At 36.1% G+C, this 15,373-nt stretch overlaps 1 protein-coding gene across 3 annotated transcripts in view; it reads right to left on the bottom strand.

Annotated features, from left to right (window-relative positions):
* Rmdn2 (regulator of microtubule dynamics 2) overlaps positions 1–9,945 on the bottom strand; it is an 86,957-nt gene extending 77,012 nt beyond the window's left edge. The window contains exons 1-2 of one of the 3 annotated variants that reach the window (XM_076833347.2): positions 9,564–9,945; positions 1,623–2,090 (exon numbers count right to left, since the gene is read on the bottom strand). In XM_076833347.2, coding sequence (XP_076689462.2) covers positions 1,623–2,074 — 452 coding nt within the window. In that variant the 5' untranslated portion in view covers positions 2,075–2,090; positions 9,564–9,945. Of the gene's footprint in view, positions 1–1,622; positions 2,091–2,652; positions 2,816–5,633; positions 5,657–9,563 lie in introns of those variants that run through there. The other 2 variants (XM_076833348.2, XM_076833346.2) reach the window with 2 other exon arrangements.
* Positions 9,946–15,373: the final 5,428 nt, after the last annotated feature.

The following is a 15,373-nucleotide window of genomic DNA, read 5'->3' as shown; positions in this document are numbered from 1 at the left end:
CTTATTTCTATCTTTCCTAAATTCTAGAGTGTTATCATTTCTTGAATAAGCTTATGCTCACTTAGCAAAGGTCTTTTTAGATAAGGTCCACTCATGCTTTGGGCCTAGACTGCCAATCTTCCTCTTGGCCTAGAAGTTCTTCTCTGGCTAGTTCCTAGTTCTGTTATGTTCTTCCTATGACGTGATTGTCAAAAAATGAACATAGGACTCCTGATGAGGAAATACCACAGTTGTATATACAGGCAGAATAACCAGATGATTTGTATTTAATAATTCTCAATAATGTTCCATATTATGGTGGAATTTTTGTCTTTATCAGAGTACTAAACCGACATGACCTATTCCTATAGTAACTAAAGGTCTCTTTTATGAGTTATAGTTTTGAGTGATTTAGAACTATTTTAGATTCTTTCTCAACATTTCATTTGCCTGTTTTAAAACTGTTTGTTTTTTGTGTTCAGGAACACAAATTTTTCAGACCTTCTTATTATCTAGATCCATCATTTGTAGTTCTTCCCAATCTGAAAAACTTTTCATAGTCATTTCCCCAAGTTCATATAAAAGGTGCTAAACAAATTCAGTCCTGGCATTGATCTCTCAACTATTTATACTTCTTTCTATGAAATCACCCTTTTATCCATACCCTACTCTTTGTTTCTTCCCTTCATATCCCTCCTCCCAATTCCATGGCAACTTTGGAAACACTCATTCATTCAATAACTCTTTATTGGAGTCTATTCTATGCAAGGTACAGAAGTAAGGTGTTAGAAATACAACAATGAAACCCAGTGGCCCTGACATAGAGTTATGAAAAATTGTGCTATGATTATGAATGTAATGCATTCCACTATTGTCATGTATGTAAGAAATTAAAAAAAAGAATTATAAACTGTACCATATCCAGTGATTTTTAAAATTTTAACCTATTTACTTTACTCTTAAAAATACTAGTCAGGCACAATTTTTTAATTTATAAATTATTTGTGTCTTCCTTGAAGAATATTATGTTTTTGGTGTTAGAATTCAATAAATTAATCTGTGTAAGGATAAAACTGAATCACACATTCTCAAATCTTTTTAGAACTGCACTAAAATTCAGTAGCCACTATCATCAAGAGGTATTCAAATTTGATTACAAAATATTATAAGCACAATGAAATAAAATTTAAAATTCAGTTTTGCACTTTCACCAGCCACATTTTAAGTGCTTAAGAGCCACATGTGGTTACTGGCTACCATATTGGGCAGCATATATATAGTATATTTCTAGCAACACAGATGCTCTATTAGATAGCACTATCTAGAGAGTTCTTACATACAAGATCACACAGTGACCACATTAAAAAATAGGTTATCCATTTCAGCAAACAATTATATCTTTCTCAATACTTACATAATGTCACCTACTACTAATTACTTACATTCCTTTTGTCAATGTGATCTAAACACCCTAAAATAATGACAATATTGAATATGGTTTTAATTATAATCTCATTCAAAATAATAATTCCTTTTCATTTCTTGTTACTATCATAATATATGACTGGAAATATATAAATACCTAAATAATAGCAATAATACAAAAAATAATTCAAGATGGGAAACATCTTATAGAAACTTACCCTCCTTCACTTTCTGCTTCCTCAGAACTGTTACTTGTTGCTGTACTTTGAACTGTAGTCAACCTTCTTTTTCTAGCTCTGTGCTGAGGACTTATCTTATGAACTGTTATCTTCCCTCCAAATTCATCTTGTATATATTCCTCCAGCTTTGGAATGGTTTCCTTAAGAAATCTGATTTCCTCTTTGAGTTCTTCCATATTTGTCAGTAATTCATTTAACTTCTCCAGTATCTGAATTTGTCTTCGTTGGACAATTACTGCTGTTCCTTGGCCAGTATGCATTTCATCTTGCAGAGTTATTGAATTACACATATTACCCAGAGAAAGAAATTTAGGTAAATTCAATGTTGTAGTTGGTTTACGGACCTTGTGATACCACAAAACCAACAAACTAATCCCAGCAGTTCCCACCATGATGCCAAGTATCAGTTCCTTATTTGTGGAATGAAGCATTTCTTGTGTTTTGTTTCTAAAATTAAAAGCATAAATGTAAATGAATGTTGTTTGTCTTTGTCCAAGACAAAAATATTAGTGCATTTGCACTCAATAAAAGACAAGTCTACATTATAAAAAAATCTTCAGAAATCATAATCTAACGTGTATTATGAGTAAGTACCTCAATAATACATATGATCCAATGGAAATATTTACTTTAAGAAAAATTACTGAAATCTAGTGTAAAGTATGGACTCTAATCCAGAATTTGTATTCTGCATGACCTATTTGAAATTCACCTTTTATTTATATTTGTAAAGGATTTGATAAATAGAAGCATAAGTTACATTATAAATTTCTGAGAAAATTATTTGTGAATTCAAGTTATTATTAATTTTCTCTGAAATTTTATTTATACATAATGAATTTGATGGATTTCTTCATCTTATCCAGTCTTTAAAAAAGGCCAAGAAGCTCTTCCCTGGCACCTAACTCATATTAGGACTTAAATTTAGAGTGATTAACAATACAGTTTTTAAAGTCCAGGACTTAAAGAAAAAAATATATTAGAGAGTTTTGGTAAGTTCATAACTCACCTCATCTCTGGTTTATTCAACATGGAAAGCAGAAGTGATAATGTAACATACAGCACGGATGGGTGGGTTATCCCACAAATTCGAAGAATGAAATCTCCAGACACAAGAGAGAGAGCAAAGTAACAGGATTTATTAGAATAATAGAGAGAAAGCAGAGCTCCTGAAGAGGGAGGGGTCCCAAGAGTCGGCTGCCAATGCATGTCTGTTGTCTAGGGTTTTTATGGTTTCATATATCCCTATAGGTGATTGGTTGGATGATATGTAAATACAGGATTCAGAAAGGGGCCAATCAGCTCTCTTTATTTTGTCCTCTTCAGCAAATCTGGAGAGAAGTGTTTTTTAGGCCTTTATTGGCATGGGGTGGGGGGTCAGCTTTGTTGGCTCAAGAGGAAGTGCTTGGGGTAGATACAGATTTTGTGGTTGGCTGTTGCTAAGGGTAGGGGTAGGGGTAACTAAGGAAGAGCTCTTGTGGTTGAAGTTGTCAGGGGAAGCAATAGAATGTTCTCCAGACTAAGATAGCATGGTGTCTTCCTCCTTTTCTTCTCTGAGACCCGTTTCCTGGCTGCCTATAGTGGTCTATCTTTCTGACTCACTAACATATATGTAAGTATTGTCCATCTTCTAACCCAGAATTTCGCTCTCCTTATATTTCTGCTTATATCTGAAGTCTTAATGTTTTTGTTTTATTTTATATTTTCACTTTAAAAAATATTTTGATTTGATTCCTTTCTCTTTCTGACCTTTTACCTTTTTGTATTAAAGGCACAAGCTATCCCCCACCTCATTCCACATAAACTCAGCTACTTGGACTAAATACAAAAAAATTATTCTCTAGTAAATCTCACTTCACTAGTTCTATGGCTTATCCCTGCTCTTAAAATCACAAGACAAGTAAAGGAAACCATTGATATATGCTTTTATCTGAGACTTAAAATGGCAATAAATATGTTAGTGCTCTACTAAACTTTTGAAACTACAGTAAAGTATACTTAAGTTTTTTTAAAAAAAATCCTATAAATTCAAAGTTCCCCAAATTGTTTTACCTTTAGTGAACCCTATTTTATAACAGGTAAAAACCTATATTAAATTTTACTAATGACTTTGGAGAAATGTTACAAATAGTAATAAGTTGTTCAATATAGGAAATGAAATTTGTAATTTTTTTGATTCATTTTTCCTGAAACTTTATCAAGGAGCAGATAATTAGAGCATTGCCACCTAGAGCCCTGAGAAAAGGAGTTAGGAGAAAGTCCTGTACTGTCCCTTGATTTCCAACTGGAGGCAATTTCTGGGCCATGGCACAAAGAGGAGAAACCAACAGCCTGATAGTCTCAGTGAGTTTAAATGGACAGAATGGACAGAGATCTGAATTCATACAAACGGAAGCACCCAGAATTTATGTGTCAGAGTACTGAGATGAGGAAGGTATATTCAGAGAAAGAGCTCTAGAAATACACATTGAAACCCCATCAGGACTGGCAAAGAACTTTGTGCGGAGAAAACAATCACCAGGAAGCTATAAACTGAACTACTCCTTTAGATTACCCAGAACTGGGAAGTATTCAAGTTCCCAAGAATTCCTATAGAATACATGAAGCTTTCAGCAGAGACCCCAGATGGGTAACATAGGGAGTAGTGGGACTAAAGTTAAGGCTATTTAAGCTTTCCCTAAAATAGACTTAAAAATATGCCTCCAAAGGATTAAACTGATTCAGCAATACTTTAACTGCCATGATGATGAAAGTCCAATACTTGAAAAATCAGAAAAGCCAGAATTCAACAGCATAAAATCAAATGTCTAATATCCAATAAAAATTATTAGACATGGAAAGACACAGGACACTGACAGAGATAATTAGAAGACAAAGGTGTTAGAATGATTACAAATATGTTTGCTATTTATTACATATACAAATACATTAACAGAAAACAAAAACATGACGGGGAAATAAAAAGAAGGTATCAATCCAAACCAAAAGGAATTTCTAGACATGAAAAATAAAATGTCTGAAAACAACTGTACTAAATGGGATTAATAGAAAAATCACCATGGAAAAAAAAACAAAATCTGTGATCCTGAAGACATAGCAAAAACAGCCATTCTAAATAAAGTACACAAACAAAACAAAACAAACAAAACTTATGGAACAATATCAGTCTAAAAAATACATCAAATTAGAGGGGGAACAGTGACCTAAAATTCCCAAGTTAGATAAACATATAACAGATCAAAATATAAAACCATGTAAAATTAAAATGCTCAACACCAATAAAAATTACTAAACATGCAACTAAGCAGAAAAATAGTAGCCAGGGGGCAATATCAAGCAGTCTGAAAAAATACATGAAGTTAGAGGGGGGAAAATATGACCAAAAACATTCCCAAATTAGAGAAAACACACAAGGTCAACATAACCCAAGTAGAATAAGAAAACAAAAATAAGGCATAACATTATTAGATTGATAAAAATTAGTGACAAAAAGAATATCTTAAAAGTCATCAGAGGTCAACCAGGGTGGCACATGCCTATAATCCCAACGGATTGGGAGGCTGAGGCAGGAGGCTAGGGAGTTCAAAGCCAGCCTTAGCAAAAGCAAGGCGTTGGACAACTCAGTGAGACCCTGTCTCTAAATAAAATACAAAACACGGCTAGGGATGTGGCTCAGTGGTCCAATGCCCCTGAGTTCAAGTCCTGGTACCAAAAAAATAAATAAATAAACAAATAAATAAAAAGTCATCAGAGAAAAAGACACATTGTATATAAACCTCAGGTACTATTTAAGCAAGAAAACAATGAAGTGACATATTTAAAATGGTGAAAGAACTGTCAACTTAAATTACTATACCCAGTGAAATATCTTGTCAAAATTGAAAGCAAAATAAACATTTAATTTTTTTTTTTTAGACAAAGGAAAGCTGAGGGAATTCATCACCAATTCAGACATAAGAAACGCTAACAACCAGGCGTGGTGACACATACCTGTACTCCCAGCACCTCAGGAGGCTGAGTCAGGAGGATCATAAATTCAAGGCCACCCTCAGCAATTTAGTAAGGGTCTCAAAATAAAAAATAAAAAAAAAAATAATGAACTGAGGATGTGGCTCAGTGGTTGAATGCCCCTGGGTTCAATCTCTTTTACCAAAGAGAGAGAGAGAGAGAGAGAGAGAGAGAGAGAGAGAGGGAGAGAGAAAGAAAGAAATGCTAGCAGAAGTCCTTAAAGCAGAAGAAAAATGAAAAGTTTGAAGGATGAAGAATACCTGCTGTGGGCTGGGATTGTGGCTCAGAGGTAGAGTGCTCGCTTAGCACGGGCAGGACCTGGGTTCGATTCTCAGCACCACATAAAAATAAAGGCATTGTGTTGTGTCCATCTACAAAAAAGATTCATTCTCTCTCTCTCTCTCTCTCTCTCTCTCTCTCTCTCTTTCTCTTTCTCTCTCTCTAAAAAACAAAACAAAACAAAACAAAAATCCTGCTGTGGAAAATACACATGGATAAACATAAAAGTCATTTTCTAGGTAGGCACGGTGGTGCATGTCTGTAATCCCAGAAGCTCAGGAGGCTGAGGCAGGAAGACCTCAGTTAAAAGCCAGCGCTCAGCAAAAAGCAAGGCACTGAACAACTCAGTAAGAGACTGTCTCTAAATAAAACACAAAATAGGGCTAGAGATGTGGCTCAGTGATCCAAAGCCCCTGAGTTCAAGTCCTGGTACCCCACTCCAAAGTCATTTTTCTCATTTTAAAATTTCTTTATAAAATGTTTGCTTATTAAATCAAAGATGACAATAATGTACCATAGGGTTTATAATGTACATATAAGTAAAAAATAATACAATAACTCAAAGTGTTTGTAAATATCTTAAATTATAATAGTGTTATCAAGTTAAAGATGCATAGTTATAAATTCTAGAATAGCTACTACAAGAATAAAGGGAAAAAATGCAAAGATATAGATAAGCCAGTAGTGGAGACAAAAATGTAATACTGAAGACATTCATTAGTTCAAGGAAAGGGGGAAAACAGAACAGACAAACAGAAAACAACCAGGAAAAGAGAAATGATGCCATAACTCTATTAAGAAATGAAGAAATAACAGTATTTTTATTTGCCAATAAAAAAAAACCAATTAAAAAGGAAAAGCGGAAGAAATGTTAGAGAACTGTACAACAATAAACTTGAGAAAGCCAATGGGGTGGGCTCTAGTGCAAAAGTTCAAGGGTTGACCTTTGATGGGAACACAAACCACTCATTCACAGTAACAAAAACAAGGCAGATTATGTGAGCAGAGATTCAGGTATGTGGGTAGATGTTGTGGTGAAAATTGATGGAAGTTCTCTTCGATTGCTTCTTAAGTGAAATAGTAAAACAGCTAGGATTAAGAATCCAGGCAGAAATATTGGAAATATGCAAATTCTAAATTAGGTTGTATACCAAAAATTTGACTTCCTAGAGTTTATATTCTATGATTCCACATATTCTAGCAAATCGTTGTTCCTTATACACTAAATGGCCAATTTAATATAATGTGTCATATGACCTATGAAAGAGATTCTCAAAGAATAAGGAACAAGAATCTATTCTGAGAAGACTACTTAAAAGAATGGCTCTTTTTAGATTTGTTATACTGCACTACATACACAATCACAACAATTGCCCTATTTGGATGTTCTACCTCATTATTGGCTGAAAGGTTAATGAGAAGGACCAACTGTAAAATAGTATTCTAGAAATTACTTCAGATGTCAGTGAATATTATCTTGAAGAGGTTTTAGGTTTATCTCCTAAAAGAATTCCAGAGAAAGTCTTGCAACTTTAAGCTGGCCTGAATGACAGATCATTTTGCCTGGGATTAGATACTTTTACCTAGTTGGTATTGTTACAGAGCTGGGGACTTCCTGGAAACTAAGGCAATGTGAAGACTCCTGTTCAAACCCTGATTCTTGTGATCATCTCAGAAAGATTTCAGAAATGTCACTCAGAGAAACAGGAATGAATTTATTTAAAGAATAGGCAAAGGGAAAGGGATCACTGTAAAAGGAGAGTGGGTCGTCTCAGATAGGAGAGGAACAATGTGTCTCTCTTGCACTTCAGTTTTATTGGGGATTCCATAGAAGTTTCTACAGAGCCACCTTGTCTTAAATAAACAATAAAAAGGTCTGGGGATGTAGCTCAGTATATAAAATACCTTTGGCTCAATCTTCAGTAACCACAAAAATATATAAATAATAATAGTACTATTATTATTTTGCTGATAGGCAAGCTGAGGCACCAGCAACTACCAAGTCATTTACCCTGAGGGTCATCCAACTAGGAAGTGGAAAATGTCACCCTTAACATCCTGTGAGGAAACTCCCTGGATGCACCTAGCTGAATGCTGAAGATTCAGAAAGCATCAACAAGGACATCAAGGAGAATGCTGACTGCGCAGAGATGTCCATAGGTGAAATATGACTTCAGGATCATGAAATTTAGCTGCGGAAAAAACTAGAATCAATGGAGCTGGTATTTGTTTTAAATAACTACAATTATAAACAAATAGTTTAGGCTATGTTTGAATTTTATATCACTATAAAATCAATGTGCTTTTACACCAATAATTTGAAAAATGACACTAATTAAAAATATTGAGATACAAAAGTAATAACCAGAATACTTCTTGCTTTAAGTATAATTTCAAAGATTGTATGAAGTCATTTACATAGCTTTTTCATTTTTGTTAGTGTAATTACTTCTATTATAGAATAAAAATACAATAATTAAGAATTTCACTGAGCAAACTTCAGAGCTCTAATATTTTAATACTCAGGTGTAAAATACTGTTAATGTTACAATGTTAAAATTTTAAGGCAGTAATACCAGAAAATTAGACTTATTTTAATATAAATTACTGGCATCTAAAATTAGTACTTAATCCAAGGTTACAGAATCGTCTAGTAAAATGAGAATTCTAGTGAAACGATAAATCAAAATGTTGCTAAAGAAAACTAGAACATGAAAATATGCTTTCTGAATAAAATTATCTCATTTTCAGCTTTTAATTTTTAGACATGAAAATTATGCTTTACCACATAACTATAATAATGCTTACAGTACATATCTAGTATATCTAGGGTGTGTGTGTGTGTGTGTGTGTGTGTGTATTCCTGTAATTCATCAGCTGACCCTTAGTGGAAAAAGTATAAAATGCCCTGATAAACTCGGGAAATCAATGAAGACTTTTGCAGTAAGGTTAAAGAAAAATTAATGTCTTATAGACCAACCTGAGGTTTAAGTTTCCCAAGGGAACTGCCCTGAGACCTTGAATAAGTGATCAGATTCTGATGCGACCCAGAAAACTCGGTGTACTTTCAAAGTGAATTCTACTACTCATTTGTCATCAGCTTTTCATGGTTTTACTTAGTTAGAATTTATTTTAAATTTAGGGATCCCTGGCGTTTGGCTTATTTGCAAATGTCAGTAATGATATCCTGGCCTTCGTTTTTGTGCCAAACAGGCAAAGAATCTGCATTTCAGGGGGGAAAGAAACGCAAACAAAACGCAACGCTGGCGCTAGGCGGCGAGGAAAGATCCGCCACCGCGATGAGCGCCCGGCTGGTCTCTGCTGGAACTTGGCGGCTCGCAGGGACCCGCCAGGCTGCGGGGACATGGTGCCCACTCCCCCGACCCTGGGGTTAATGCGTGGAAAGGCCGGCCACTTCCCGGACGCCGCTTCTGAGGCATGGGCTCCGCAAAAGCTGCGTTTGGAAACCCGAGCCCAAGGTTCTCCTGCTTCAGGAACGGACCGCAGCCAGGCCCAAAAGAGCGACCCCGGAAGTGCAGTCGCCGCTGCCGGAAGTACTGCCGCTGCCTCCTCATGTCCCCGACCGCGTCGGCCCGGTCCGCCCAGTTGCCCCTTCCCCTCTTCCGTACGCACCTGCGTTCGCTACGCGGACCAGTCTGCGGTTCGTCGGCCGCCTACCCGGACCTGCGGGCGGGTGGGGAGCAGCGGGCAGACGGCGGCGCCCGTGGGTCTCACGGTTCAGCACCGCGCCGCCGTGTCCTGACCCAGAAAGTCTAGGCGCCGGGGGAGGAGTCCGTGGCTGCTCGGCCCGCGGCTCCCGCCTCCGCCCGTCCGGACTTCTCACCCGGCACGGGCGCCCCGCGTGCTTTCCACCAGAGTGGAAAGTGGCGCTTCGCCCGGCCCTCACCCGCACTGCACCTTGCGGCTCCAGTCTCTTCGTCCCCTCTCCTGACTTGCCACCCGTGCTCAGGGCCACCGCTCCTGCTCCCCGGCGTCCCCTTCTGCCATCACTGCCTCCAAACTCACCCCGACTCTGCTTCCTTCCAACTCCCAAACCTTCCCCCCTCTCCCCGGTGTTGTCCCCTTTTAGGCATAACCTTGAACCCTATTCTGCATGGCAAACAAACGTCACAGTTTGCATGTATTGCAAATGGTGTCCACAGCCCCTTTTCCTTAACTTCACTGTAACTCACATTCTTTTTTAATGAGCAAAATTCCCAATCTCTTCGTCCTCGCACCAGTCCGAGTCGCCTTTAGATAAAAATCACTTATCTTCTCAAATGACTATGGTTCAAGGTTTTGCCCAACTTCAGTTTTTGTGGTTTGTAAAATGAGAATAATATGGCAAACTGTTAAATATTGCTCACACGCCCCTTTTGTATTGCCCTCAACCTTGAGCATTATTGATTTAAGCTTAGACTTGTATTGAAAACTTAGTTTTAATTACTAAATCCCCCACCAATATACTGAACAGAATAAAAAATGGGTACACTCCTGTTTATAAAAACAAAAACCAAACTTCCCCATAAGGATTCTTCAGAAGACTGTACAATCCGTAATCACAGATGGAAATTGGGGATTGTATGTTTATGTAATTTATTTTTTAGCTTTAAGCAAACTGCATTGAAGCCTAGCCACATTTTATTTAAAGAGCAGACTAATATTTATGCTCTCAGATTCGAAATTAGTAAAACATTTCTTTACAGGGAACCACTTAAACTCCTATTTTATTATGGTTTGCAAAGAAAATTTCCATCTAATGTCAGTATTTTCTTTATTTAACCAGAGTGCAGTATAATGTAAACCTGTGTGTAGTGATAGTTTCTTCTTTAGAGATCTGAATACAAAAGAAACTGTACTCTCTCTTCAGTAATACTAGGAGGGTTTTTGTTTTGTTTTGTTTTAAGACTTAAAAGACAATTTAAGCATTTCCAGGTCACTGCTGCAGCCTCTCACAACAGCACAAAAGAGGCTTATAACAAAAATGTGGAGTGCAGGCTGAGGGATTGTGTCAACTCTTCTCGGAGAGGGAAATAGTGATGCCAGCTGATACTTGATCTTCAAGTATGGAGAAATAATTGGAGTTTTCCTCTTTTCCTATATAACATCTGTTCCTGCCTCCTAAATACCTATGATTCTATTCCTTAAGCAGTAAGAATTGTCTGAGGGGTAGAAACTCAGAAACTGATAGCCATTATACATGGCAAAGTTAAATGCAAAGAGTCATTGTCTTGGTCAGGCACTGTAGTAGGAGTGACAAAATATGACTCCACCCCTAACAGGAGTATTTGATCTAAAAGGAACATCTAAAGAAAAATAAAAACAAAACACTAAGAATCTCATGTTGCTGTTACTTATCACAACCAACACAGCATTACAATCATTTGTCAGGAATGACTACTGGCCCTTCTGAGTTTGTCTCACCTCCCCGTCTAATTTTCCCCCTTCCATTTCCGCCAGCCTATTCCTACAACCAAGCTACCTGATCGTCCCTTCACAAGCTGTGTCCTTTTCATACTGTCCTTTGTGCTTGGAATACCCTGCTCCTTGCCACCTGTTAATTCATCTACTTTGATCTGCTTCCCTGGAGAAGGTACTGTGCACATTTCCCTTGGCCCCTTAAGAAGTATTTATTCATGCCTCATTGAAACTTTTGTGCAAAGATATGAAATTTAAACAAATGCAATGCCCCACACATACTGTTCTTCAGCATGCATCATGTACACTGTGTAATTTCTGCTCACCAGTGACTACTATGTCCATGACACTGTGCCCATCTTCAAGGCAAGGAAGGTGGTAATATTTAACTTTATCTTCCCAGCGCTTGGCACAACCTGTATTCTCTTTGTAGTAGGTAAATATTTGAAAACATTTCTTTGAAAGTAATATATACTCTTGAGGGAAAAACACTTAGAAAATTCATAGTCCTTCAGGTAGTAGTAATGTGTCAACGACTTGCATTTTGCTTTGTTATGTTTTTTTTTCTGAGGTTGTATCTGAATAGTTCTATTTCCAGGAGGCAATTAAGTTAGTTTTTGCTCTCCAACAGCTCCCAATATACCATATAGTTAACTTTCTGTATTATAATTCCTTGTTTATTTCTAAATCCTTTAATCACCTATCAAATGACCAAGTGAACAGATTAAGGGAAAATGAATTGTTTAGTTTGAAGGCAATGCAAAGTTTTTTTCTCCATTTCCTTGAGAAGATAGTCTTCTTTTTGTTAGAAATTTGATATGAGTTTTACTTTAAAGCTTAAGGATTGGTAATGGTCAGATAATACAACTTACATTCCAGGGTGATTTATTTATTTCTTTTGCCTTTCAGATTTTTAAATTTATAGCCTGAATTTCTTAATTTGTAAGCTGAGGGATGAACCGTGAATATAATTAGCACCACTATGTAACCACAAACTCCTACCTCAAAATAGCAAAATTGACCTAATTTATCTCAAAGCAGGGATTAAGGAACTACTTTATTGCTAAACAGGTGAAGAAATTATTTTTAAAATTAATTAGAACAGCATAACCTCTCTATTGAGAGAGTTTCAAAGAGATGTGGTGGTGGTAAGGTGTTCACAGGCTGAATGTACAGGCAAAGAACCAGGGAGGAGTAGGAGCCAATCAGGAGTAACTGAAGCCACAGTCAGGCCTGCAAACAACAGTAGCAACAACCATAGCAAGAACATCTGAGTCTTATTCCCACTTCTCCCACTTCATCTATATGAGTCATCCTACTCCATCTTCTCAGTAGGCCAATGAGGTGAATAACATGACTGGAAAGGAAATGGAGGCTTTGAGAGGTGAAAAACGAGTCCCACACCAAGCAGTGAACCAGTTTTAGAGGCAATTAGTAAACAACTGTGTCTGAAAACCTTTCGCCACTCCCAGCAAGCTCCGCCTACATAGCCAGCCCTTTCCATCTTTGATGGAGCACCCAAGGGACTATTTCCCTCACGTGACACACATGTCTGTGTCTTCCACTTCAACTACCAAGGACTCAGCCTTCACTGCTTCTGTTGGAAGAGGAACCAGATCTTCAGCTCAGAGTACTTACTTCACTGAGCATAATCCTCAGGGCCATGCTTTCTAAGCCACTCTGTGCCCACCATATTCAGGTTAGGCTAGCCAAAGAGTTTGGGGGGAAATTGTTTAAAAAATTAGGAGATCTCTAAAATACAAGAAAATTACAAATTTTTTTTTTCTGAAAAGATTATCATGACTAAATTGGACCTTATAAGAGAAAAATGCTTTATATGAAAAACATATGAGTGTATGCTTATTGTTGAATATTTCTGTAAGACCAATTAGTGCAAGAAATTATTAATCACTTAAATATGATAAAATGGTTTGCCCTAAACTGAATAAATAAAAATGGTAATTTAGAAAGATATATGAAAGATAAGTTAGTAACAATACGTATGCAATATTACTTAGCAGTTCAAAGTTAAATCAATTTATTACAAATACAGCTATCTTATTAAGGTATAGAATTGTTAGGAACTTAATATTTTGTTAAAAATTCTGGCTTTGATGAAGAAGTAGTCATTTTTAGAAAAGCATATATAGTACCTTCTCTGATTGATATTAATCTTGCTCAATGGTTATCAACAGTTTTTCTGTGACATTTCAAGACAAGAACAAAGTTTCTTCAGAAATCGCAGAAGTCACATTCTTCCATTGAGTTTTGGTAGTCTGTTCAAAGAATAGCCTTGGATACACTCTAAAATGAAATTCAACAGATGCAGAGTAAAGAGTAACTTTGCCCCTCCCTCATTCTTTCTTTATCTTGAGAGAAAATGTTCAAGGACGTCCTTGACAGTATACACATTAACTTCACAAACCTAGGTCAGTTTTATAGCAAATTAAAAGTAAAATGGAATGCTCATCAGACAAACTGTTGTTACAATACATGTAAGCAAAAATTAGTTAAAATTTAAGAAATTATTTGTAGATAGAGCCTCTTGGTATATAAATAAATCTATACAGTAAATCCACTTTCAATGTTGCTATAGAAACACATTAATTAACTAACCATTGTTAAAACTTTTTGCATTTTCTAAAACTGCATTCCTATCATTATAATTAAGACATGTATTTAGACCCTCATTGGGAGAAATGAATCTAGAAAAAGATGGAAACTGAAATTCACCACTATAATGATTTTAGAAGAAAGCCTGTCTCATAAAACTATATCTTTATATCTATGTATGTATCTATCTACATATATATGGATATGTATGGATATATATTAATCTATTATAGATGGATATATATAATAATTTTGTTTGAATAATTTGGATATTTATATACAGAAATGCAGTAAGACTTTATGGAGTGATAGTACAATAGTTTAAATTATGTTCATAAAATGATGTTCTTTAATTATATATATGTATATATGTATATATGTATATATATATATATATGGAGAGAGAAAGAGAGAGAGAGAGATCCAATATAGTTCTAGTATTTTTGTTTAGAACAGGGGCTTTTCTTTTAATGACTTTACATTATTTCTCTTAGCATCAGAATCCTCCTATTTCTCAAACAGAGAGGTTAAGAAGAAATCTTTCTTGCAGCACAAGCAGTGTAACCTCAGGAGTATCTTATTTAAGAAATGGGAAATTGTTAATAATCTAGTTTGAATAATTTGGATATTTATGTACAGAAATGCAGTAAGACTTTATGGAGTGACAGTACAATTATTTAAATGATGTTCATAAAATAGTTATTTGTGAGAATACAGCTTTAGACATCAAAATGCTTTCATTTTCCTTTGCTCTAAATGTTAGCAATTATGAGATATGATCACACATAGGCAGCAATATTTTCTCCCCTTTTGAAGATGTAGAAATCATAAAATAATACTTACAATGTATTAGATTACATTCTTAACTATGGCTGGGGTTAAAGTTTCAAGGCATCAAACATCTAAATGAAAAAAATGGAATTAGTAATTTAAATACTCTAGTACGGTCAATTATCCTTACTAAAAACACTTCCAGTAATGCTGCCTCCCCTTTTGTGTTTCTAACATCCTTCCCTACCAAAAGCTTGAAGAGTTTCCTCTCTCAGGATTCACTCCCTGATGTTCTACCCTTGTAACAGAAACTACTAAAGCTGCTCTAACCATAAAGGTCAAAGTCTCCTGGTTGCCCAAACTAGGCTTTGATCTCTTCCGAAACAGCATTTCTCAATCTCAGTGCTCTTGACCTTTTTCAACCAGAAAAATATTTGTTGAAAGGCAAATTCTGTGCTGTCAAATGTTTAGTAGCATTCCTGGCCTCTACCCACCAGTTGCTGATAGAGCTATAAGTCAACATGTAACTTCAGAGAAGCTGAATCCATAAGTAACAGTCAATAGTGTAAACACAGGTACATTCTTCTAGAAAATGAGATAATGCTTGGGTAGGCCAGATAATTAAATAATTAAATGATGCT

The sequence above is a fragment of the Callospermophilus lateralis genome, chromosome 14, assembly GCF_048772815.1.
Source record: "Callospermophilus lateralis isolate mCalLat2 chromosome 14, mCalLat2.hap1, whole genome shotgun sequence".
In the NCBI taxonomy this organism is placed as follows: Eukaryota; Metazoa; Chordata; class Mammalia; order Rodentia; family Sciuridae; genus Callospermophilus; species Callospermophilus lateralis.
The sequence above is the reverse complement of the archived record's forward strand: the minus strand, read 5'-3'. Positions and strand labels throughout refer to the sequence as shown.